We start from the raw sequence: 27,309 nt of genomic DNA on the forward strand, positions 1-27,309 counted from the left end.
CAAAAGAAATTCACATCAAATTGACTAATCTAAAGTGGCATTAAATTAAAATAAGAAAATTCTAAAGGAAATAATATTCTGTTTTTAAATAAATAAACTAGTGATTTAACAGTATTCACTGCAGTACTCAATAGTAGGCTTACCAATAACTTTGATTGATTCTCCAGGAAAAAGTGGAGCCTCTTCCATCTGTGCTAGTTTGTTTCCATCCCGCAGTGCCTGGCAGAAATCCAAAACCATGAGTAAATTTCACTTCCCATCTGTACTACATCGATACATTTTGATGCAAAGTGCTTTTACTATCAGATTACTGGAACGCAAGAAGTGCATCTTTTTTACAAGGCACAACTGTATTAAACAGTACCATAGTTAAAAAAACCCAAACAAACCAAACACAACAACCCCCCTTCCAAAATCGGCATTGTAAATATCACACAGACATAAAAGTTAGTAACGTATTAGTAATAAAGCATTTATGCAACAATTAGTTTCACATGCTAGCTACAGAGAGCATACAAAAACATGAACAATATCAGCCCAAATTTGTGATTAATAATTTGTTAGTCTTTTGCTAAGTGCAGGTATTATTTGGGGTATTTTATCTACGTGAGAACATTTTAAAGCTCATATGATTTGTTTATACTCTTAAAGTTGTTTATTTAATATTGGAGTACTCTCAGTTCATCTGAGAGAATTATATGGCAGAAGCTTTATTTATTTAACATTTTAACTTTGTATATTTGATAGCAAGAAGTCAGAAACACTCCACAATATTCTATTTCAATCAATACCGTATTGAGTGCCACAGGTTATGGAAGAGGTCCATTATAAGAATTTTGGATCCAGAAGGTCAGATTAAGAATGAAGTAATAATGAAATACAGAAGAACAATTAGCAATTTTAAAATAAGGACTAGTTCCATACATTTTCACTTAGGCAAATGGCTTCATTCCTGAATGATACAAGATCAGTCCTTTGGGTCCTTTGTTGGCAGCTAAGGATTTTAGTTAAGAATAGAAGTGTTTGAGGTACTTTTAAGGACCACATGAGAAAGTGACCTCTCTCGGGTCAATGTGATGAGACATTAAGGTTTCAACCTTTTACATCCTGAAGTGAGAATAAATATAATGAGCTATATTGCAGTAAAGAAATAACTCTTCCCTTTTATTACAGCTCTGATCCAAATACAGATAATTTGTAGGATCTGTCTGCCCTCACTAATCAATAATTCCTGAAGATATTTAAATTGATCTCTGGCTTTAGATTTTCTTGGAAACTAACAGAACTTTATATTTAGCACCCAATCAGAAAAGAAGGTGATGTGTAGAGAATTAGCCACTACTTCCAAAGCACGGATGTGCTCTGTCAGATAGGGGCTTACCTGCAGTATTACATTTTAGACTACACTACACTACACAAAAAAACTACCTAGAGAATAATCAGTTAACACACTAAATTCTTTCTATGGATTCTCTTACATGAGAAATTTAAGATTTCTATGTACTGTACAAGTACTAATATATAGTACCTTGCTACACAGTTAATGAATGAAAGATGAGTAAAACTTGCCACCTGATCAGGTTCTGCTTCAGAATGAAAGCCATTGTGTCCATCCTGAATCTCCTGCTTTGCATGAGGCAGCAGTAGGGCAAGAGAGAAGTAACAGGAAAAAACATGCAGACAACAGGTGAAAGGACAGAATCTTTTTTGTTTCTTTCTTTCTTTAAAAAGACAGCATATACTTTAACTCCAGTTTAGCTAGTCAAAATCTTCCACTCCTGGCACAAACTACTTTCACAAAAGGGAATCCAAGCTATTAGCACTATCCTTTTAATGTTATTTGGCACAACACAAAATGAAAAATTTACTCCCTTCTTCATAAGAGAGTCAGTGCTGGTAGATAAGAACATAAAAGTATGCACTGTCTTTTTAAGACAAACAACCTTATAGTGAAGAAAATGAATTAAAAGTATGCCACATGCTTATCAAGAGAAGAAATTGAGTACAGCTTGCAATGGTAGCATTAGGGGGAAATTCATGCAATCTTTCAAGGAAAAAAAGAGGTCAACATCAAATAGAAGTATCTAGACAATTTTAAAAATGCTTTACTGTGTAAACATGTTTTTAATTTAACTTCCCAGCTTTTTTGTTTCATGTATTTTTCCAGCAACTTCTGTGTTGTTGCTGGGAACCTAGTCAGTAACTTTACAGAACCTAAAATTACTCCTACTAGCAAAACATGCAAATAATTCACATTTTCATGTTAATTTATTTTTGCATCATATTGGCAGTGACTCCTGAATATTAATTAAATCTCTTTAATAAACATAAGGTCCCTGCATGCTTCAGAAAGAAGGACAAATGTCATGGGGTCATATGAAGTAATTGTTTTAATACTTTCAGACAAAATTGTGCTTCTGCCTTCTTTCTTTATTAACTGGAGCACAGTTGTGTTCGTGACAGCCTATTATTCCCAGTTCACATGCAAAGACCTCACTTGATAGACTATAAAATCAGCTTCAATCCAAATTTACAAATGTTTGCTAAAGTCAATTTTTCTTTGTACAGTATTTCTACAGAACCCTCAAAAAAGAAAAACTGAGGAGACAAGCACAGCAGATCATTGAAAGATCAAAGCCTTCACAAGGAACAACAAATAACTCAACAAAAACAATCCATTTTCATTACTCAACCCGGAACTATTATTTCTATTAAAAAAAAAAATCAACTTGTGAATTTGTACGATTGGACTAAACACATCATTTTCAAATGTAAACAACGGATGAGAAAAAGAAATCATTCAGGCTTCATCTCTTGGTTTGAGACGGAACAAGAGGTCTTTGTTGGAATAAAACTGTTGGGCACATTTCACGAACAATGTTACAACACTATCCAGATCATTTCTCACTCCATAAATGTTACTACGAGAGAGGGACAAGAAAACAAGGCATGCTCTTTTTATATCTCCAATGAACAACGGGTAAGACGTAGTCTCAAAATTATTATTAAAAAAATGCAAGTCATTGCATTAGTGTCCAACTTCAAACCTAACTTTCAATCCTACGACAGGGTGGCAACAATTAATGTAAAATGTACAAAGGCAAGCAATTGGTATCATATTTAAACAGGATAGACAAAGACGTGATGCTTTTCCCACAAATATTCTTTAGCATAGATAACACGTTAGAGCTGCTAATACAGTACTCTGTAGTCCAAAGCATGTAAGCCTCAGTTGCAAGCATACATTTTGTCAAAATTAATGCAATAAAACTGAAGTTAGTATTGCACATTTGTAACATAATTTTAAAATACTGCTCTCTTACACGTTGACTTTTATTGCTCACGAAAACATTGTAACATATATAAAGCATTTCTATGGCAAAGAAGCTGTTGCACTGCATAGCAAAATGGTCTGACTGGTTCATAAAAACCATTAATGAAGTAAAAAAGAACACTTGACACACCGAGATCTCACACAGCACAAAAGACAAACAGGTAGGAGGCCGTTGGACTGCTAGCCAAAGGTAATCTTACCCGTATAACAGGCCTCCTGTACACCTGTTAGTTAAAATATAAAATGTTATCCAACAAAACACACAGATTTGATTTGTTAAAGATATTATATCTTACTTCATCAGATTTTTCAGAAGAACTCTACTTCCCAACATTTTAATTATAGCCAGATTGTGAAAGAACAAAACTATGCAGATCTAGTAGCAATCATTTGCAGAGTTGTTTTGGTCTAAAAACAATCTTGCCACTTCATTTTAGTGATGTAACAAATGCCAAGCTCTTTTGAAACATTCATTCCTAATCACCCTTTCATCCAGTTACAATGTGCTATTGTGAAAAGAGAAGAAAGAGCCTGGTAATCCTTCTAGGTGGAAGACAACAAGCCTGCAATAACAGCATAACCACCATATCTTTTTAGATTCCAATGGAAAAACAAGTCATCTTATTTCTGAAGGTGTCTGTATTCGGCTAATATAATCTAAGGAATTTTCATTTGTATGAACCCCTCATTCAGGAGGCAGAGAGTATGTCAAAGACACAGCTGAGTTCAGAGTGAGATCACATCGCTGTCGTGTTTAGCGAGCGGGAGCTTGCTCAGTGCTCCACGATTCATCTGCAGCTCCTTTGCTTCCATTTGGTTCCACCCTCCCCTAAACTACATTCTGGTAAATTACACCGAGTAACATGAGTAACACCATTAGATACAGGAATGTATATATTCACCTGTTTTTGCAAACATATTGATTGAAACATTACCAAAAAAAAAAAGCATGAGAGAAATTAAAAACCAGAGAGTTCCTGGTAAATGCAGCAGAAAGCAACAGAGCTGCCTGACCAGTTCCAGAAGCAAACACAAACCACTGGCCCTACCTGAACTTTCTGAGTTGTTGTAAGACAGTCTCTAATTGCAGCAATTCAAGGTAACCAAAGGTTATGAAGGCCCAGAAAATTGATCAACACGCATCAGAAGAGAGATGTCTCAAAGGAAAACTGAGTTATAAATGGGCATTATCTTTTTACATGTGAATTCCATAGTAGTAAGGAATAAACACAGCCTCTTAGTGGTTCTGAACGTAACTAAGGATATTCTAGAATAAAAACTTCCATTATGTTATACACAAACATGCGTTTTCAAAACACAGAAATGCAATGGTGCCAAAAAGAATTTATATACAAAATTCTAAATACTGCCAGGCATATTTATTTTTCTTTCATTTTTAAGAAACAGAGAATTATGTAGAATTTTAAATGGGCCTTAAAAGACTTATTTCTGTTAAATAATATCCAAGATGAGTTCGGTATAGAGAAGGAGGTTATTTAGAATTAAAAAGTGTTCTTTATTCCAGAGGAATGCATTCCACCTCAGAGATAAACTGAACACCAAGCTTACAAGCTTGGATTTCACTAAAATTAAGTCCTTGATCTACAGGGCAAATAGAACATCGACAGCTGTAATGCAAGGCTTCCCACAATGTTTTATCAAAGATGTTAGCCTTGACCTGAAGGAAGCATTTGCAATTCTCCTGCCATAGTGTGGAAGAGCAACACTTTTTTATGAGTATAAGCTGCTGACTGTGCCAATAGTGTGGAACTCGGGAACTCCGTGAGGTGAATTTTTAAGCAGACTACAGTCAAAAACATTCTGTGGATTCATCTTCAGACCTGGGCTGAACCTGATCTGCTGTCACAAAATCTAAAATATGCTGTTTCTTTTTAATCACAGAGCATATTAGAAAATAATCTAAAATCTAGTTAGAACCAAAAAAAGACAAAATTTCATGTAGTCATTTTGCATGAAGACCATTAAACTGTTTCAAATCTAGGAAGAAAAATGGATTTAGAGAGCAGCTGCCTGTGTTCCTTAAAGGGACTTGAAACCCAGGGGACTTTCGTCAGTTTGTAAGAGAAGGAAACCTGCTCCACTCTTGATAGTTCAGTTGGCTGCACATAGGAAACGGCAAATAAGCATGAAAGAATAGGGGTATAAAAGCATATTGGAACCCATTAGGTAAACCAACGTGCAATCACTACTTTAACAAAAATGTTGCTGGGAGGGAATGAAAAAGGTGCTTGTTTGTTTTATATCAAATTCTCTATCTCTGGTGAAACCCCATGAAAAATGATAGTCATTTATGTTCTTTGCATGGTAACAAAGACATACACATCTATTTTTGGTGAAATCTGGGGAGCTCAATTTTTGTACTCTGAATGACACACACTAGAAAAAATTCCAACATGTAACTATCAATCTGCTTTGCAATTTTTTTTTTTTTAATGTAGTAATATAAAGAAAAGACAACTCACTTTTGGCATTTTATTCAAAACATTGACTTTTCATTTTTCTTTCACCTCTCAAATTTCATTCACTAGACTTCAATGTCACTATTCCAAACACAGAGGAAAACACAAAGCAGATTCAAAAGACTCCTACGCATGATGAGATATTTCCAATTCTGAAACATTCAGCTATCACTTAAGTACTTACCACCTGCTAATCAAGGTAGCAAGGACTCCCCTGATCATTCACTCTTTTATCATCTTAAACAAATCAATGCATTTTTCAAGGCACTTACCCTGTAGTCTCTGGATACACCTTCAGATGGGACAGACCCTGAAATCTGACTAGAAATGGTTGCAGCTATCAGCTGTTTACACCATTCGACGTGGGATCCAGTCGGGCTACAAAAGCAGAACATTTCAAATTATTTAGCAGGGATTCACAATGTACATTGAGAACAGCAGAGCAACTGAGCACATCCAGAAAACAAGACCATAAACGATCAGTAATATAAAAATCAGCTTGCTTTGTGGGCAGAAGGCAACTATTTCGTTGATCAAATTAGGGAAAATAATTTTACTAGATCTTATCAGAGATGTAGAGCTATCAGTAGGTTAAAAGCCAGTTAGGGCCCTAGGGCCCTTTTTTTCCTGAAAGCAGCCATGGAATGAGTTTGGTCAAGTAACAGAAAACTCCTTACACTTTCCTTATTATTATTTCCTGATTATTCAGTAAATCCTCAAAATTAAATTACTCTATGCTAGTATTTAAAATTTAAACCACTAGTATTGTATTTTATATTGATATTAAATGTAGAAAGTACATGTTTTCTAAACGGTAACTTAGCTGATTTTTTTTCCTATTCATAAAATAATCTCTGAGTAATCTTCAGGATGGTCCTTCTCATTCCACAGCTAGGAATTCTACAGGGTAAGGTGTTCATAGGAACCCTAAAAACAAGCATCTGAACAGCAGAACCGCACTAAATCCCAGATGATGCATTTTCACCTGAACTAGCGCTGCTCACAAATAACACAGTATTGGGAGTGAGAAGCAACGATCGGCTTTGAGGTGTGCTGGGTCTGCCTCAAAACACACCAGTATTCGAAGAAAAACAGTGAATGCCAGAGGGAACTGTTCCCTGGGCACCTCAGCTGATGTCTTAGATAAATGCCATTTCTTCAAACAGTTTAGTTGGGCTGTTCTACAGATTTAATGCTTATTCAGAAGCCAAACACAGAAAGAAAATATTAATTCATTTTTTAGTATTCATTCATAGACTAGCTTTAGATTCTGTGTGTATTCCGTGACACTGAAGTGACTAACTGCATACGCATACCTTGTACCAACCAGTGCACCACAACTGGACATTAAGAGGGTGGGATAACGGCATAAGATGACCAATTGCTACTTAACTAGAGGTCTTTTCTTACATTAAGACTGCTAGGATAAGTAGATATAAGGTGAAGCTGCATGCAACAACTTCATACCTGAAATGAAAGCTCTTTCAGAACTTCTCCAATAAATTTTAGTAGCTTTCTCCCCATCTTCAAAATTCTACACAGCACTACATCGCAAAACGTTGGTTTGCAACTAAAGCACATCTGTTATATTTCTGCTTAAATAATGAGAATAACCCTCAGGTTAGTGCAGACGTTGAGTCCAGATTCACTCAAACTTGTCACTTAAGTTGTGCAAAGGAGCGCATGAGCTAAACCCCACAGTATTGCCCTTCTGATCGTATATTTCTCCTTCTCTCACATCTCTTAATTTCTAGTGCATCTCTTTAGCCTTTGCCTATGTTTTTGGTTTTTTGGTCTTTTTTTTTTTTTTTCTTTTTTTTTTTTTTTTCAGAATAAGCATTTACTTGTTAATTAAGAAAATGATTTATTTTTCTATGGTTTATCTTCACCGGGAATCACATCAACAAAGTTAAGAGCAGCAGGAAAACGCATGTGAAAACAGGTCCACCTCCTGCAGGCAGTGTCTCAGGATGTATCAGTGGACACCAATCCTGTCGATGTGACTTATCACCACCAGTCAAGCGGGACACATCCCAGTACACGCCTTTTCATTCAGTCTCATCTGAGGCCACGCACATTAGCGTAGCCTGGTACAACAGACATTATAACTGACAAACAGACATTATAAGTTCTCCAGAGTAGAACAAGACCATGTAAAGAGAGATGAAAACTAAGATAAGAAAGTGCACTAAGATGTAAGTTTCGGCGACAGCAGGAGGGCATTTGATTTCCACTTGCACTAGAACGATGCAAAACTCCATGTTTCTCCTAACAGAAAAGAGAACACGGGGATGGGAACCTGGCACTGATCTTAGAAAGTCTTTTTTAAGGTGTTGGGGTTTTGTTTGTTTGTTTGTTTTCGTCTGGGTGAGATTTAAGTTCGTATTCCTTGTTTAAGGCTTTTCAAAATCAGCCCTGAAGGCTGCCTGCAGCTGGAAACTTGTAGAGGAAGGAATCGCTCTGCCAGCACCTGCTGAACTCGGTGTGGTGACACCCCCGGTGACGCCCGCTAACCTGCGGCCAGCCCAGCACCTGCCACCAGGCACCGCGCACACCTGGAGACCAACTGACACCGGGGGACACTGTGCTGCTTGGGGACTGTGACACCTCTGCGCATGAAACACACACTTGCACGAAAACAATAAATAGGCAATAAAGATTTAAAACCTGAGAACGGCCTCAGCGGAGTTTGCAAAGATCAGAAACTATGGGCTGCCACCCCCTCAAAGAACAACCCGGCCAAAACCCTGCCGGCAGCCTCGGCTTGCGCACAGGGGGTGACGCGGATGACGAGAAACACACAACCGCGGGCAGGAAACTTTGACAACGGGCAGTTCCGCGGCCGGGGACAATCTCCGCGGTGACACAAAAGCAGAGCCCGGCTCGCAGTCCCCGGGGCTGGCCGGGCTCCGCGCCTCCCGCCGGCCGCGCCGCTTCCGCTCCCCAGCCGGTTTCGGGGCACCGGGCGGGGAGGCCGCCCCAGGCCGGGTTCCGCGCTCCGCGGGTCGCCCGCCGCCGCCTCCCGGCCCCGCGGGCAGCGCAGGCCGCGGCGCCCGCCCCGAGCGCGGGAAGCGCGGCCCCATCTCCCGCCGCGGGCTCCGCTCACCTGTCCAGCGTCTCGGTGCTGGCCTGCCGCGACCCTGCCCCCGCCGCCGCGGCGCCCCCCGCCCGCACGGCTCGCCGGCCCACGCCGCCGCCCTCCACTGCCGGCCCGGCCGCCGCCGCCCGCTCCATGTTTCCGGCCGCCGGGATGGCGGACTCCCGCCCCTCCGCGGCGTCTCCCCGGCCGGGCCCGGGCCCCGGCAACGGCTAAGAGCTGTCACCTGGCGGCGGGGCTTACCCACAGGCCTCCGCGCCGCCGGGAGGGCGGGCAGCGGCCCCGCGCGGCGGGGGAAGGCCCGGCCGCCACCGCCCCGCGCTGAGGGGACAGCGGCCGCGGGGCCTCAGCCGCCCCCGCACCCCGGCCCTGGGCAGCCCCGCTGCTGGGAGACACCGAGCGGCCGCGAAAACGGCTGTCACAGGCACAGAGTTTAAAACTGACGTATTTATTTATTGTTTTCCCCCTTCACATAAATACACGGCAGACGGATGTTAGGCTCTCCCTCCCCCGCCCCAAAGTCTCTTGGTAAATAACGCCCTGCTCCATCCTGCATTACCCAAGCAGGGGGGCCGAAGCTGCGATAACCCGAGAGCGCTGGTCAGTTACAAAAAGCTGCTCCCTCAGGCATGACACTGAATGCTCACTGCGAGACACAAAACCCAACTCAAGGCAGAGTTTAAGAACACACCAAAAGGAGGTAGAACACACATCATCCCTAAGGTATACCCATAACTGTGATGCTGGGGTGGATAAGGCATAAGCAAATAGAGAAGGCATTCAACAAATAAGTAACTGAAACCCAGCACAAACACTAGGTTTATCTTCTGGGGTCCGTGGAAGAAAGAATACAGAAAGGAAAAAACTACAATAGCGTAAATGATGGATATTTTGTATGGCATAGGGGGTGCTTAGAGCTGTTGGTGTTCAGATCCCAGCCCTGCTGTTCCACCCCTCCTGAAAAAGGCACTCGGCACCTGGGACTCCCCCCTTCACCACCTCCAAAGCTTCCCCAGGCTGGTTCTTGGCCGTGACAGGTACAAGAGGTCACAGAGCACAGTGAAGGGGAAAGGAGAAACGTTTTGTTAACATTGATCATTTGTATGCTTACCCGCACAACAATTTTAAAGTAGTATTTTCCAGAAATCACTGGATTAAGAACAGCTCTACGTTTGCCTAATATTGCCATGTAAAAATAGAATTAAAACAAGTATCTTATCTGTTAACTTGAAAAAAAATCCAAGCCCACACAGAGCTATGTTAGAGAGCTTCAAAGACTAAATCTGACTGAACCAGTAATACAAAGAATGGTATGTATGTAATGAAGTGCAAAAAGGTCCTTCTCATTCTATTACACTTTCCCAAATGCAATAGGTTACCACGTAGTGTTTACACAGTAAAAAAACTACTACAATTTCTGAACTTCTCTACACTGCTCAGAGATGTGACCAACATGTTCAACTCAAATACAGAAACTTTAAATACTCTAATAAAAATAGCTTTTTTTATAAACCACAAGTAAGTAGAAGGCAAATAAACCAGAGTGTGCATAGCTATCAAAAAAGAAAGTATATCATGAGAATCAAGTATCCTTCTTCATTTATCTGATACAATGCATCTTATTTACCTTAGCGAGTCAAGATTTTGGGACAAAGTTGTTATTTTGGAAATATACACTGAACAACATCGACGGGAAAATGAAATTTAGAGGACAAAAATAAGTAATAAAAATCATGTGTATTTAGAACATATATACCATAGGCTCTGAGCTTCCCTGGAAAAAATAGTGCAATTCAGTGTATATACTGAATTAAATCAAGAGGCGGTACACTTTTATTCCTTCAAAAAAATACTGTTCTCAAAATATGTCCTCTAAAATTTGACTTTATGGAACTATAGCTTTAAATTTAGTTTTCATATGCAAAATATTTACACTTTATAAACTTGCAGAATTTCTAATAAACTATATTATATATACGTACACAAAACTTAATTTATATATAATCCTATTATATCTTGCAGCTCAAAACTCATCACATGTACAATAATTTACAATGACAGAAGCCTCAAGCATGAAAACATCTCCTTTAAAATAATATTATAGCCCTCTACAGATTCTGAATTGCAGTATCTCCTGGACTGCCCAAATATCATTGAACTTCTGAGAAAATGCAAAATTTTAATTAAATATCAAGTAGCAAGGTTTGTGCTGTCCTAAGAAGTGCTTGCAACTATTTAAAAAACACCTGAAAGGAACAAATTGAAGGTTTACAAGAAGCCTCTGAAATGAAGGCTTGAAACTAGAATTCATTGTACGGTTCACTCCAAGTGCACACACTATATGCAAATCTTGTATACTGAAGTCCCTTAAATACTTACAATAAATTTGTTGAACAAAAGTTAAATTAAACAGTAAGCTATAAATGTACAAGTTTTCAATAGTATTCGTAACTGAAAATTTTTGCCTACTTTGGTATAAAAGCTCCTTTAAATAGGCACATTAACTTTTAGAAGACAAACACAAGCTTTAATACTATGGCTACTGCTGGATATTTAAGCAATGTCTCTGAGAGTTTGTTTTTAATTATATAATCTTCTTTAGAACCATTTTATTCTGTATTAATCCAAAGAACCAATACTGCCAACAGTGATAATTTGTAATATACTTTAGTGCTAGACAGTTAGTCAAAACAGGACTTCTCAGAATCCAGTACAATTCTCATTTGTTTAAAAATAAATCCATTTACAAAAAAAAATCTTTTATTTTGATACCTACTGAGCAATTTGAATTTTTAATTAGAAACATATTTGTGAAATCCCTTCCATATTTGTATTTCAAAAAAGTAAAATTTGTAATTCTCATATAACCAGAATATTTCAACACTTCTCTCTGAAATCTTACAATAGAATTTATTTTTATCTCATGAACTCCCATAAATATATTCCTAGCAGGAATACACACATACCTGATTTTACACAACGTGAATATTCCTGTTGCCATTCATGTGTTTATTCAAGACATGTAAGACTGAGCATGAATTTGCTTACAGGAACATGTCCTAGAATGTAATAAATTAAAGCATTCCTATGAAAACAATAAATCAATTTCATTTCAATTGTACCACACTTTCCAAAATACCTCTTAGAGCCCTCCATAACTAGAAGTTGATTAATAATGTTCCCAGTCCACAGGTTCCTGAAAGGCACATAATTGAAGAGTTGGTTTTGTTTCTTTTGAAGTCCTCCTCAGATGAAGAAAACCTAAAATAATTTGTGTTAGGACAGTCTAATGTAAGGCATTAAAATATTTGTCTTTATGCTATAGATCTATGTTAAGCACCGCTTGCTGTCACAGCATAGAATGAAGCCAACATTTTCTTCAAAAATGTGTTTGTACGTGGGACATCATTTGTGAGGGAGATGCTGATGAGGCTGATGAATTTGATATCTTAGAATTATTTGTGATCTGTAGCTCTTCAAGTCTCCTCATGTAATCATCACGTAGTGCAAGGAGCTCCATGTAACGCTGCTCCACTGGATTTGGCTGCTAGAAAGAGATCTATATTAGTCTTATCACTTCAGTCCAACTACTTTACACAGTTAGGCTGCTATATTTGTGTTTTCCTGGCATTACTCAGTATTTGTAGTTTCCAACATACGTAACAAGTTGTAGCTACACAGAAATATTTACTTCCATAATGCAAGAGCCTTCTGCCCTCCACTTGTTCTCATCCAAGTAAAATCTTTATACAAAACAGTTCTTCTTACCTCAATAAAATCAGTCAGCACTCCCTGAAGCATATGGATTTTATTTTCTTATTGTCTAATATTGTGTGGAATATAGGTGTGAATACTTTGTCCAAAGCTTTTATCTTATTGATTTATTAAAAGGTTTTAGACTTCGGAGATCAGATGTCTCATGTTCCCTAAAAACAGTGTATAGCCAGACTGACTACTCTGGCCACACCATTCAGATTGAGACGAAACACATGCCTTCCCTTCAGATTAAATAGCTTCCCTTAGTGATTAAATTTACTTCAGTTTTCAATAGTAAATTTGTAATTCTGTGTAAATAAACACAAAATGTTATTAGCAAATTCTGTAAGTAAACTTGAATGCATTTAAAATCAACCGCCCTGGCTTTTCACAGAAAGAGCATCTTAACTGCTTCCATTTTAAGCTTAGCTTCCTTTTTCAGATAGAGTAATAAAACAAATAGAAAAGGAGTATTACAAGTATCCAATGCAGATACAGAACCTAAAGTTCCCTTCAGCTGTGTATACCTGTCAAAAAGTTGCTGCTGCTTCACAGTTAACTGCCTGTAATTAAAAGCTACTAGCACAGTTTCAGGAACAAATATGAACTGGTGAGGCATTTAAAACCAGCTGAACCAGCACACTTACGTGCACCACCCACTACACACCCCAGATGAGGACGGTGATGAATGTTGAAGCAGCTGTGGAAGTTTGATCAATGACTGAGTGTAGTTACTAAGATGATTAGAGGTGTAGGGTTAATGATGTTGCTAGTGACAGGCCAGACTCTTCACTAGACTAAAGTCTGATGTGGAACATGCTTCTGAGTAATGGCACTCAGAAAGGTCATCAAAAAACTGGTTCGGGCCATATATACGTCCGCTATTCAGCTGCTAAAGTCAAGATGAAGCTTAATTTCATGTGTAGCAAAAAAAAAAAAAAAGTAAGTTGGTGTTTTTTAATAGAAAAATGGTGAAAATGAGGGACCAGTAGCAGCAGCATAGAAGATTATCACATCCGTTTGTATTTCTAATAAGAAACTCCTACCAAAAAACTTTCCTGAATAATGGCAAAGTGCATTTTAAGTACATTTACAGCTAATTTGCATGCCCTGTAATGCTTTCTAAAATAAATCTTTGGATTCACCTTTTGCAAAATGCAGTAATCTTTCACAGCAAGCAACAAAAACTCTAAAACTAGAACTTCAAGTAAAAACTGGCAACATACTTGTAAGAAAATATAGCAAATTGTCTGGTTTCAGCCTCTATGGTATTGTAAATAATACAGGAGATCAGCTGTGGAAAAGGAAGCGCATTGCTTGAAAATACCCAATTCATTCCAGGGGCTGGACTGTGAAAACTGCTTCTGTCAAAGAAATTGCACCTCTGCCTTTCTCTATTCAAAACTCCACGGCTTGGTAGGAAGGACAAACAAGTCTCTGCACACTATCTTTACATGCCACATTGCTGAGATTTCTAGCAAGATTGTGACAAGCACTGAGGTTCCATATATTAAACATTAAAAGCACAGAACTAAACTATGTGTAATTTGATAAAAGCTTTTCTGGGTTTTCAATCTGATCCACATGTATAATTTTCAACCACAGCTTTCATCCAATGGTCACACAGTGTAAACAACGTTGGGTCATCAAAGTTATATTAAAAAAATTCTTACCATAAACCATCAACACAGATAGCAGTTTTGAAAGAGAAAGGACCAAATAGGTCATTTTAATTTGTAAAAGACTTAATACACTCTCTAAGAAAAAGGAGAAAGACTGAGCAAATGCAACTAAGGGTATTTGTGATGCTAATGTCTTAACTCTTCAGGGATCACTAAGCTCTATTTCTAAGCATTGTCATGCACCCTTTAGTAGCATCAAAGCCCCTTAAAAATGCTTCCCCCAACCTGTATCCAAGAAGAGAGGCTAGAAAGAGCTTGAGGATGACTTGATGCTAAGCAGGAAAATAAGCTCAGAGTGCTGAGAAGAGCTGAGACAAGAAAAAGAGCGGAAAAAATAAAAGAAACCAAAATTTTCCTTTTTACCTTTTTTCTCCATCTTCACAAATATATTAAAAACCTGAAGAGATTACAGGTACTATTCTACAAGTCAGTTATGACACAAAATCCTATTTCTGAAGTCTAAAAGCATTTTGTATTGTATAGAGAATTTACTTACTTGTTGCCGAATTCTTGGGTTCCACCTGATGTAGTAATTGACCCAGAGCTCTAAATGGCGCATGCTGGCTACTGGATAGAGTGCTCGATTTAACTCTTTAGTATAAAAAGGATTGGTGTATTTAGACTTTTCACTGTTTATCAAAGACCACAAAGACAATGTCTTCTCAGTCACTTTCTAAAATGAAATTGAAATAAGAACAGTAAATATTTGCACAAAATCAGGAAATCCATCAGAGAAGCTAAGGTTGCATTCTACTATTAATATACTTCTGATTTTCTTGGAAGCATAAGTTACTGCATTAGAAATATTCTAAAACCAGTGCTTGACAAGTATTTGAATGACTGCATAGTCTTTAAGCTACAAAACCCAAGGAATTTACTATACAACTATTCTATAATGAGAAAAAAGTCAGTTCAAAACCACTGTCATACAAGGAATATAAACAAATACAATACAACCATAACTTCTTGTAATAATCTATAGCCAAGACAGCAATACAATCAACCCACCAGTGATTTGACTAACCTCTTTTTCTCTAAGAAACTCACTGTTGTACAAGAATGTACCAAACCGGCAGCTGTACAAGTGATCCAGGATTGTAATCAAGAACTGCTCATTGAATTCAAAGGCCGTAGGAAACTAACAACAGAAAAGACAAATTTGTTCTTTACATCATAAAAGCAGGGAGGGACAAACATACCCTGGTTAAGAGTCTAAAGGCAGCATTTAGAAGCCTGAATACACCTACAAATTATTTTTAAGCTAATACTTTTATATACTTTACAGCAGAGTAAGTGTTCAGATGAGGAGGTGCTCAGCTTTCTCAAACTAGTCACTGAACTCTTCTCAAACTGTTCTAACTGCCTTTAGTTTATAAAGACAAGAATAAGATACAGAATGGTTACAGTTACACTTTTGCTAGCAAGACAGAATTAAGTATCCGTCATGTACTTTTTATAGTGCAGCACCACACAGAAAAATAAGGGTTTAGCCCCTAATCCTTGGCCCTAAACAGAGTAAGTTTGCTGCTTTGTTTCATACTTACTGAAAATACAGCATTTAAATCACAGCACTCAACAGTTCCCACGCTTCCTTTTTTTCAGGCTTTGACAAAAATCAATGAACAGCTTCACAGAAATGGTGAAATGACCCTATTAAGATGGATGCAACTGTGCAAATGCATTCTGCTGGGTCACCTCTCTCTCTCTGTTTTTGAGAAGCTCATACCCGAGACACACTCGCCCTGCATGCTCAGCCAACATCGCATCGAACAATATAACTCCAGCTTGTGCAGCACTTTCAGAAACAGGGCAGATAGATGGTATGGTTTAAATAAATACAGTGTCAGAGCAGAAGTGGAAGCTGTCCTCTTCAAAGACTTTTTATTTTTTAAATCTAGTTTTTTTAATTCAGAATCACTTTACAACATTAGCTTCAGAAGAATGATCTGTCATACCTGTTTAGACATCTGCCACACACAGTCAATAAACTGGAGAAAGATGGGCGATCTGTCTGCATCAGCATGATTTTTATCACCGTGGCCTATTCTCTGAAATGAAGCAATACAGCCTCCTGTTAACCAAAATTGTCTCTTTTATGGCCAATAGACATTGTTTCTTATTTTGCACTAGAATACTAATGCTTCTGTAATAGAGCAACCTGTCCTTATGATTTAAAAATTAGTGATTAGCTGTCAAATTTAAGAGATGTTCCACTAAGACTCTGAAAACTTTCCTAACACGAACACCCTTGACTTCGCATTATACACAGCAGTATATTAAGGACTTGTGATAGACAATTTCTATCTAATCTTCTAAGCACCCAAAAGACAACTGAACAGAACTAGAGCCAGCATTACCAGTGACAGCCTCTTGAGAGATGTCATGACAAGTTTAGAACGTGTGGGAAGCCACTTAAAAGACACTGGCTGGACTCATTCATCTGCCTCTCATGACATTCAAAATAGTCCAAAGAGAGACTGGGGGAGGAGCCTCATGTCCCAGTCTTACTTGGTCTTCTTCTGAAAAGTTTGGGAAGACATAATTTTTCTGCCTTCTCACTTTCTTTGCTCAATAACAGTAACCCTAGTAACTATGTGTTTTTAAAAGGGTGTAAAGGACAAAATGAGTTCTCAGAGAAAGAACGACAAAACACATATTGACCAAACAGGTCTGAAAACAAAAGCTCTAGTCAGATTTACCTGGAAATGTTTAAAAATCAGAATTCCAAAATAATACTCAAACCCTGGAAGCTTTTTAGAACGTTAAGCCTGCACGGTCCTTGTGATTATCTTCTAATTCTTACCGATGCAAATTTGTGGCCAAAGCTTATCCATTCTTTTTGCACCAGAACTTCAAAGCCTTCAACGGTTCTGTAGTAGCTGTCGAGCATCAGCATGGCCAGCGACGTCAGCTGCGCCGTGCGGTCCCAGCCGTCGCTGCAGTGAACCACCACGGAGCTCCTTCCTGACGACACCTTGTCTGCCACCTGAATAGCTCCTGTCAAGACAAGCTAGCAAAGAGGAACAGACACCAAACACAGAAGATTAGTCTTATCATTCTAACAAAAAGAAATTGACTTCCTTGTATCTACACACTATCTGAATTGACACTGTTCCCATTAAAAGACCTGAAAAGCATGGTGTGGTTAATTGGAAAAGAATTTTCTAGGAGATCAAGTAAATTTCTTGTATAAAAATAGAGAAACAGATTGGTTCCCTAATCCCTTAGTAAGATCTAATTCATCTCACAGCAAATTCTTAAAAAATGGTGTAGAGAACAGTAACCTGGATAAATCGAAGAATGTAAGCTTCTTTTTTAAAGAAAGAGAGGATTTACCACAGGATATACTCTCTAAAAATTCTGTATTTCATTTGGCTCCTTTCTTTGAACTAAACTGCTGAAATATCTCAGTTGTTGAAAAAAGGAACTTGTACCATTCTAATATGCTTATTTTGCAAATATTAACTTCAAATGAAAATTTATTAAGCAGAATCTCATTATATAATACTCTAAATACTTTTGCACAGCTGTACTTGAGGCAAAAGGTTCAAAGGTCAACTAGTAAGAACACTAGTGAATTTCTATTTTAAATGTTTTATTTGTGCTGCAAGATGAAGATTACAAAATTTACAAATAAAATTTACAAAACCATCATTCACAATACAGTCACATATATACTGATAAGTTATTACCAATCCTTCATAAGGACAGTTGTCTGTAGTTCTGTATTGCTAGGAACCAAAATAAACCAGTTCTCACATGTGTAAAGAAAATCAGACTAACAATACATTCCTCTATTAAAGACTGACATTTGAATCTAGGCAGACAATAAATGCTGAATTTCACTTACTGTTGCTTAATAATGGTATCTCATAACAGACTAAGTCTAGCTGGCAGAAAACCAACACTCAATGATGGTGGTTTTGTAGTCCAGGTAGTTCCATGTGTTCCCTATCAGGACTATCTCAAAGTCTACCAAAGAAAGCAAGTCTGATACAACAGATTTGGACAAATGTTTTTTTCAAAGAGCAAAAGGTTACCTTTATATGTTCTAACCAATGGGTTGATTCCAGACTTGACAACCAGTGTGATTCTTCTACATTAGGATAAACTATGTCCTTCAACTTCTTCAAAGATTCCCGCATGACATGAATATTATGGATGTCCAAGAAGAAAAGTTCTGCATTGGGATACGCATCTTCACTTTCATATCCTCCCCCTGTTGCCTACAAACAAGAGATCTAAAATTAACTTTAGTCATATACACATTGTTGCAGTACCTTTTCAGCAGAGCAAGGAGGGACTGAATTTCATTTATACTTTATTTTGTAGCTGGGCAATGTATAATTTCAGATGCTTGTTTCAAACATCAGTCTCAGATACAGGCTTTGGAGGGGCAAATGCTGGAGGGGAATACTAGGGGGCTTTCCTTTGTCCAAAAGGACAAAGTGTGTTAAGTAGGTAGCTCGTGGCCAGAAAGACATTCAAGTTGCTCCAGCTACCCTAGTTCCTTTCAAAGCTTCAAGGGAGCAACCCTAAAAGGGAAAATTACTCATTTTAGATGAACACTAAAAGGTTGTTTGTACTGTTGGGCCTGGAGACCTTCAAATAGGATTGAACTAGCCAGGTAAGGGACAGCACCACGTCAGTCAGGACTCAGACTGCTTTGAGACTAAAAAGACGTGTACCTTTCTCATTACTTTTGAGATTCATGCTGAAAGAGCTTTTTTTTGACCAACTGACATTACAATGTCAATATTTTTTTCTTCATTTATGTTCATTCTTCCCACCAAGAATTAAACAAACTCATGATTTTGAATACAAAAGAAATCAACTTACTTCCCAGACAAATTAGTAAGGTTAAATTCAAATGTAAAGTACATCATATGTAAGAATAATTACTCATAACATACTAGATCACCGCTTCCAGGGAATAAAATTGGTCATCTCATCGTTTCGGTACAAATTAGAAAGAAATTCAGTCAAAAGGATTTGCCTGTTTCTTTATACCACTGATTCCAAAGAGAGCAAATCTCAGGTTTATCGGTGCGAACTGGCTACCAAAAAAAAAAAATTGCCTGTGTTTAAATTGCCTGGTTTTTTACTACTAAAATTGAACTGCTATTGAAGTAGATAAAAATTACAAAATGTTTGGCCAAGTAAAATTAAATGTACGAGTACGATTAAGAATTATCTACGTTTCGTTTAAGAATTAAGTTCAAGAATCTTAGATTCTGTCTCTAAGTAGTAAACTAGCGATAACATTAGAGAAGTTACTTTAAAGTGACTTTTCTAACACTAAATTTTATTGCTGAAGGCTAAACGTATTTAGATCATTAAGAAATTACAGAGCTACATAAGTAGAAAGTCTATGCTACTGCTGCTCTCTCAAAACATTGAATCCCCACCACAGCAGAGGATGTGCCTGGTCACAAAAGGAAGCAGAAAAACCACACATATTTCAGGACACAGTACCACTGATGAGGTTTCCCAAAGACAGCTGCAAAATCACAGCATTTCCTGCAGACAGCAAAAACATGCCATGCCATGAATTGCGATAAACAAATCATAGAATGTCTCAAGTTGGAAGGGATGCCTCTACAGGCCATCAGAGCCACCACCTACATTTCAGACTCCAACTTGAATTACAGGACAGCCTTTCCCCTCTAGTACCACCTACATGTCTGTACAGCAGCACAGCTTCCCTATTCTATGCTCTGTCTCCTTCCTCGGATGTGAGGGTATTCTTAGAGCTGCCAGGCTCTCAAACTGAAAGAAATAACAACTGTGTTTTTTTCTTTCCTTTGAGTGTTACGAAGGCTTGGTGAGGAATGATTGTAATTTTAGCATCAGGCTGCTGCAACTCCTACTGACTGTGTGGTCTTGACCTACGTACAAAGAACACAGGAATGCACGAATAGTGTAGCCCGAGATTTTGCTTATACTAATCTTCACAAGTTGTGCAAGAAAGTTTTTTTCAGTGCTGATCAACACTGGCCTGCAGTCTGTACATCACTGTTCCTCAGACCCAGAAATGCACCCTGCTGCTTTTACTGCTGTGATTGAGTATTTCATATTCAGACATAGCAGGTGTTAATTAAAACACGTGTGAAATCACAGAATCACAGGATGTTAGCGATTGGAAGGGACCTCAAAAGATCATCCAGTCCAATCCCCCTGCTGGAACAGGAACACCCAGATGAGGTTACATGGGAAGGAGACTCCACAACCTCCCTGGGCAGCCTGTTCCAGTGTCTGTCACCCTTACTGATAAGAAGTTTTTTCTCATATTTAAGTGGAACCTCTTGTGTTCCAGTTTGTACCAACTGCCCCTTGTCTTCTAACTGGTTGTCACCGAGAAGAGCCTGGCTCCATTCTTGCGACACTTGCCCTTTACATATTTATAAACATTAATGAGGTCACCCCTCAGTCTCCTCCAAGCTTCAGAGCCCCAGCTCCCTCAGCCTTTCCTCACACGGGAGATGCTCCACTCCCTTCAGCATCTTTGTTGCCCTGCGCTGGACTCTCTCCAGCAGTTCCCTGTCCTTCTGGAACTGAGGAGCCACAATTGGACACAATATTCCAGATGTGGTCTCATCAGGGCAGAGTAGAGGGGCAGGAGAACCTCTCTCAGTCATTTTAAAAAGCTGAAAACTGTGCTTCATACTTCAGTAAGAATGATGTGTGTATAAAGTTTGGCCATAATACATCTTTGAAACAAATGGGCTAAAAGATTGAGTTTGTCCAAAAACTGGGGAAAAATTTAAGTTAATGTATGAATTGACATTCCTTCCACAAAGCAAACAGAAGGATTACATGTTTTGTTCACCCCTAAAAATTCAGTGTTCAAAAGATAATGCAATTTATAGAATAAAATGCAAGCAATTGAGACAGACCCTCAAAATATAAACCATCAGATTAAAACCTAGCCAAACAGCCCCTAGGATAGTGTCTCTGAAAGAATGTGTGCTATACAAAATAATTTTTTAAAAAGCCTCATTTCTTGCTTAATAAATACTCTCTATTAGAGAGAAGAAGGCTGTAAAGGTACAGATGTGTGCATTTAAATTGCACAGAGCAAAACACTAACATTATTGTCCCTCTCAAACTCTGAAACAACTTAACAGTTGTGACACATAAACCTCCTAGAGACAAACAAGTTTTATCATTTTGTATTCCTTTCAGCACAAACATTGAAGAGGACTCATTCCAGTAAATTAGTGTTCATTTTTGTGCCAAAACACTATTCAGAAGCTAGAATTCCTTCTCTGCCAGATAAGCACACTCATCGTTTCATTAAGATCTAAAACGCTCTTGAGCTCCTGTGTCATGCTCTTTGCTGAGAATGTAAGTACTGAAGAGTACGTTCACTTCATCTGCGCTTTAAGTTCAGAGGCCAAGGGGCTATTCCAGACACTGAGAGACTAAGGTTGGTACATATTAGTTTGAAGAAAGCATTAAACTTGTGTCCTTCACTGCTTCTCCTTAACCAGGGTTTCCATACAAACCTGGAGCACACCCACGTCTGCCGTGCTCAGTGCCACGTACCACAGTGACACACTGGGACTGGCACTATCCAAGCACACCTGAAAAATCTGATTGTTACCAGAGTGGAGGGGGTGGCAGAGGGGAAATCAAGGCACAGGAACACCTTTTCTTCTTGGAAGGTTGGACCAGATGATCTTTTGAGATCCCTTTCAACCTGGACTGTTCTATGATCTGATCCCATTTAGGCTTTAATTGCAGATTAGCAAGGAAATGGTCAGTTTGTCAGATGGAAACACTACCTCAGTTACTGCACTTACCACCTACAGGCACCTAGGGAAGAACAGATATCTAGGTATCCAAGATCATACCCATACTGCTCTTCAGAGTGCAATCCCCCAAATTAACTTATTAATCACTTTCTCTTTATTTGCTGGATGCCTGGATAGGTCTGAAGTGGTTCACATAATGGTTAGGAAAATCCAAAGAATGCCCATCAGTGGACTTGGCTTTATGCACACAGCCTTTCCAGGACAGAATTTTCCCAGAGGATACAAAGCAGAGCTGTAGATTGCACAGAAGTGGCACATCATTCTAACAGAGGACATGCTCCACAGCTCAGCCCACATCCACCTCCCAGTGGAGAGTGTAGTCACATCTGATTTCAGCCCCACTCTAAATTTGTGCTTGACTGATAACAGACAGGGTAGAACACGTCTGGAAATCCACATATGGTCCTAAAACCCTGCTTATGACCTACTTTAGGCACTCAAGTGTCTCCATGGCCTTAAGACTCAGTATTTGTTTATGTAAATTTATCTACATTGATATTACTGCTGTTCTCAAAAACCTGCTCACAGAAAAATTCAAACTAAGTCTCCTCCCCCTCTCCCTTCATAAATAAGACTATTAAGCATCTGTTTACCTTGTTTGCGACTGCGTTGACATTGGGCCTAGCATCATAGATGGTCAGTTTTGAGATTTGCCCGTTAGCCTCCCTGATGATATCAAGATATCTTTCATCATCTTTATTCCGCTTGCCACTCATTCCAACAAGGGGTTGACTGCAGCGCATAATAACAGCTTGAGTCTCTGGATGAATCCATGACAGAACCTAGTCACATGTCAAAAACACATTAGAAGAAACACATTATTAAAAATCGTAACTTAGATTTTAAAGTTACGTTCTTTAAAGTAGATTGTATGAAAATCAACACTTTTAATGTTATTTCTTCAAAATATAATTCCCAGACATCTCAACTGCTTCCACTTTCGTCTCATAAAATTTAGTAGTAATAATCTTTAAAAAGAGTTAATTCTCTTACATATTTAACTCTTACTGAAATTATACTTACCTATATAATACAATATATTTTAGTATCTTCCTACAAGTCTTAGGTTGCACAAATAATTCTGAAAAGCAAACTGGACACAAACATTGCAATTCCTGCTGAAACTAAGAAACAATTCAGAAGAATGAATTCATTGTAGAAACAGTGACTAAGATGCTCCAATTCTACAAGAACAACTTTTTCCTTTTTTCGGATAAGGAAGGGAAATTGTACCGTTCTGCAGTACCCTGAATCCTTCCCATTCTCTTTAAAGTACATTTTGTTCCTCAGCCCTCTTTACAAAGAAGCGGCACTGGAGCAGAGTGCACGCTGCCTTTGTTCCTCTTCTGAGCCAGAGGGGACTTGTCACAAACAAGAGATACAGAGCTGCCCAGGGAACAGAGTGCAGTGCAAGAGATTAAAGATAAGCATCCCGAGAAGGAGGCAAAAACTCCACCTTCATCATTGAAGAATATTAAGAAACAGTATTCTCACCCAGTCTGAAAGTTGTGGGTTACAGAGCAAAACAACATCAAAGTTTAAAAAAATAATCCTCAGGAAGTATTCACTCCTGAAACACAACCCTTAGTTGTGTATCTAGAAACAAGACCTGTCAGTGTGTGTGGGGGTAAGTATGATTAGTTATTTCCTGACAAGAACAAAATTACTATTAAACAAGGAAATGACTGCACAGGCATACAAAAGCCCTGTCATGAATTTTGATATGACAGAGAAGATACTGCTGGGTTATAAGATTTATATGCACATGATATATTTAACATATATATCATACACATTACATATACATATACATGTGTGTATATAGACTACATCTATAATTATAGGCCTAGCCTGTCAATAAATGCTTCATCCAATAAATATTTATCATATTGATTTTCACATCTGTTTGAAATTAACCGAGATTCAAGGCAGCTTTCTGATACTGGCTGAGAATCTAGCACATCTTCCAAGTTTGCCAAATTGAAATATTAGTTAAAACAGATTGTATTGTGATATAAATTAATATTTTCTATAGTGCTGTAAAGAGCTGATACGTAACAATTCTCTTACCTCAAAGAATTTTGGTTACAGAAATATACCCCAAAGTCAAAGTGATTTATCTTAAATTCTTCAGCCCAAATGAAAGGACTAAAAACCCCAAGTATTCATTACAGACACTATGCATAAGGTCTTATTTTAGGACTGACCATTGGAACTATGCTTAAATGCCATGCAGTTTGCATACAGGAGGATAACATTTGTGATCACTTTTTATGTGCATCCAACAAGAGTTAACAAACTAGTATAGATGGCAGGCTAAGGCTCATACATCGTTAAGAAAAAGGAATCTGCAATGCTGGCAGTTGTTACCAGAAAAGTCAAGTTAAAACCAACAAAGTTGGAACGGGTGATGGTTGTGGGGGGAAAACGGAAACGTGGCTTGGCCAAGACACTAGTTCCAAGCAGCAATAGCCCCCAGCCAATCAAAACTGGTTTGCTATAACCATTTCCAGAAAAAGCAACCTCTGTGTTCAGCAAAAAGTTGTTTGTATGCATACTTAAAACTAGCTACACAATATGGTAACTTTCATCACATAATACTCACCGGGATTCTATTTCGGGACCTAAAGGCAGCAACTTTCTTGAGATCATCGTCTGTTGCATTATACGGCACTACTAAGAGCGATGGATATGTGTCACATAGTCCATAATGTTCATTAATAAAAGTTACTCGCCACCGTTCATTAGGCAGTCCCTAAAATGTAACACAATTTTTTTCAATCTGTTTTCAGCTGTACAAATAATTCTGCTATTGAATTTTACATGATATTATGGCCACATGGTGGCAACAACCTACCAATTTAATCTAACTACAGTACTGTTTCAAAACAATAGAAGAAGAAAAGATTACAAGGCCATATAAAACAGCTCGTTGCTGATGTATTCACAGCCTCAAACAAGCGCATAGCTATCTCATATATTCTTACACACACAATTCTATTTTTACAATGAGTTTCAAAGGAATGATTGAAAGCAGTATATGCATTGCTTTAACTGTGGGATTGAGGAAAGAAAATTGCCTTCTCTCCTCCCTCAAAGCTCTGCCTTTCCATTTTGCCTGCTGAGAAGAGACTATCGTGCTGAGAAGATGGGGGGTGAAAGGGGAAGCTCATCCCAACCTTTATTCTCTGTAGCCAGTACTACCTTCAGGTTAAAAATATGATTCAAAGTAGCTTTCTTATTGAGAAATAACAACTTTTAGTTGTAGTCTGCTTAGGAAGGCATTTCATAAATAGCAGCAGGAAACTAAGACAGACTGATAAGCCCTCTGCACATGCACAGCGAGGTTTGTGCAGGTGTTTCTATTTCACCTTTTTTGGGTCTTAGGCCTCTAAACCTTTAACCAAAAAACTACAGAGGGGAAAAATAAAATCCAAGGAAGTCACTATTGTTTGCCTTTAAAAAAAAAAAAAGAAAAAAATATTTAAAGCAAAAATAAATTATCTAAAACATATTTTAAAATTAAATATAACATCCTCTTTCATTGACATTTTTCCAAAACCACTTAAGACCAAGGCAGAATATTGACAGACATAAGTATCTTCTACAAAGCAGCATTGTTTCTAGAGTGTTTTGTTATGTTTTGTTTTCCCCTTCACTTCAGGAAAAAGCAGACTAAATCAAATCTATATTTAGGGTGCTGTAGTTACATATTTGGCACACTGTCCCCACCCCTTGCTCACTTAAGAGCCGCACATTGTCAGAGGCATCAATAACTTCCTTCAAAGAGCACAGGCTACCTTCCTGTGGCATTCTAATTTTTTTTTTTAAGATTCCAGTGTGTTTTTTTCTGTACTTTTTTTCCCAAGTTCTGTTTGCATCTTCTTCCATTCTCAGTCCCCTACACAACAGAGCTGGTAAGAGAAATGCACAAACAATAGCTCTTTCATGTAAGTTGTCAGATATGAAAGCACCAGGCAACCGCAACTTCAATAACTCACTTGTCTCCTGTATTCCGACATGGGATTGTACACCATCCATCCATTTTCAGAAAACTTTTCTTCATTTGCAAACGCAAAAAAAAGCTGTAGGATGTAAAAGCAGCTTATTATACTGAACTCTGACTGAAAGTGGTAAGTATGAGGGCTCATCATCAGTTACACTCTAATGCCCACCACAAAATAGGACTGACTTTTCCATGCCAGCCCATTCTTTCCATTTACATTTCATATTTACAAGACTGCAAAGCAAATAGCAGGAAGTATCAAACAATATAGATCTGCTAATGAAATAACGAAAATGTAAAAATAGTTTAAAAAGTAACAAAATAATAAAAATTACAAAGCTTAAACTGTTGGATTTTTTTTTAAACTGTCAGGAGATTGAAATGTTTTAAAATAGTTTATATCAGTTTATTTCCCATATTTCACATCCTCACCAAATAAACTACTGTCTTCTTACCAAAATGTCTTTAATGGGTACAGCTGCGATTACTATATAAAATATTACATGCTAAAAACTGGAAGTGTAGAAAGACTTTAATTGCTATTAATTACCATTAGGAAGCAGCCTTCTTTCTGCAACCCCTCCCTGACTGATCCTTATTAACAGAAACCCAGTTTATCAAAATTAAAAAGTTACCACTGAAAGTGAAACAAAATGTTAGTCAGTTACACTATCTACTTTTCTCTTGCTTTGTTGCTCACTCTCAAGACACATTAATACAACATTCTCACCCAGGATCCTGACAACTTCCTCGTACCTTTTAGCTTGTTTTTCCTTCTCCTTTCAACCAACGCCAAGAGGGCTGTATTACCTAACTGAATCCTTTTTTCCTTGCTTTGTTTTTACAGTTTAGGATGAAAGCAAAAGTAAAGTTTATTTTAAGGATCTCCTTCATTGAGAAAATTTATTTTGGTGGCTTATAAACTCTTCAGATGCCAACTAGAGCATGAAACTAAATTGGTTTAAAAAAATAAAGGCAGGAGAATGTGTCGTCCCAAGTGAGCTGAGCAACAGCAGCGGCCAGAGCAGAATGCATTCCAGAGCCCATCATCGCTCATTTGTAACAAAGCTGAAAGTCTCACAGCTATTCAAAGAAGAACTTGAATGCTAAACTGAACATCCCAAATCTACATCATTT

The 27,309-nt window shown here is 38.2% G+C and overlaps 2 protein-coding genes across 6 annotated transcripts in view; both read right to left on the bottom strand.

The window, feature by feature from the left end:
- MTMR1 (myotubularin related protein 1) overlaps positions 1-9,162 on the bottom strand; it is a 36,806-nt gene extending 27,644 nt beyond the window's left edge. For 2 of the 3 annotated variants that reach the window (XM_080352845.1, XM_080352843.1), the window contains exons 1-3: positions 8,921-9,162; positions 6,087-6,192; positions 144-219 (exon numbers count right to left, since the gene is read on the bottom strand). In XM_080352845.1, the coding sequence (XP_080208971.1) occupies positions 144-219; positions 6,087-6,192; positions 8,921-9,048 (310 nt within the window). In that variant the 5' untranslated portion in view covers positions 9,049-9,162. Of the gene's footprint in view, positions 1-143; positions 220-1,572; positions 1,622-6,086; positions 6,193-8,920 lie in introns of those variants that run through there. The other variant, XM_080352844.1, reaches the window with a different exon arrangement.
- A 261-nt stretch (positions 9,163-9,423) lies between these two features.
- MTM1 (myotubularin 1) overlaps positions 9,424-27,309 on the bottom strand; it is a 40,039-nt gene continuing 22,153 nt past the window's right edge. The window contains exons 8-16 of one of the 3 annotated variants that reach the window (XM_080352797.1): positions 26,168-26,251; positions 24,772-24,921; positions 22,760-22,948; positions 18,390-18,575; positions 17,153-17,359; positions 16,305-16,397; positions 15,374-15,487; positions 14,846-15,022; positions 9,424-12,455 (exon numbers count right to left, since the gene is read on the bottom strand). In XM_080352797.1, the coding sequence (XP_080208923.1) occupies positions 12,291-12,455; positions 14,846-15,022; positions 15,374-15,487; positions 16,305-16,397; positions 17,153-17,359; positions 18,390-18,575; positions 22,760-22,948; positions 24,772-24,921; positions 26,168-26,251 (1,365 nt within the window). In that variant the 3' untranslated portion in view covers positions 9,424-12,290. Of the gene's footprint in view, positions 12,459-14,845; positions 15,023-15,373; positions 15,488-16,304; positions 16,398-17,152; positions 17,360-18,389; positions 18,576-22,759; positions 22,949-24,771; positions 24,922-26,167; positions 26,252-27,309 lie in introns of those variants that run through there. The other 2 variants (XM_080352796.1, XM_080352798.1) reach the window with 2 other exon arrangements.

The sequence above is a fragment of the Nesoenas mayeri genome, assembly GCF_963082525.1.
Source record: "Nesoenas mayeri genome assembly, chromosome: 13".
Lineage (NCBI taxonomy): Eukaryota > Metazoa > Chordata > Aves > Columbiformes > Columbidae > Nesoenas > Nesoenas mayeri.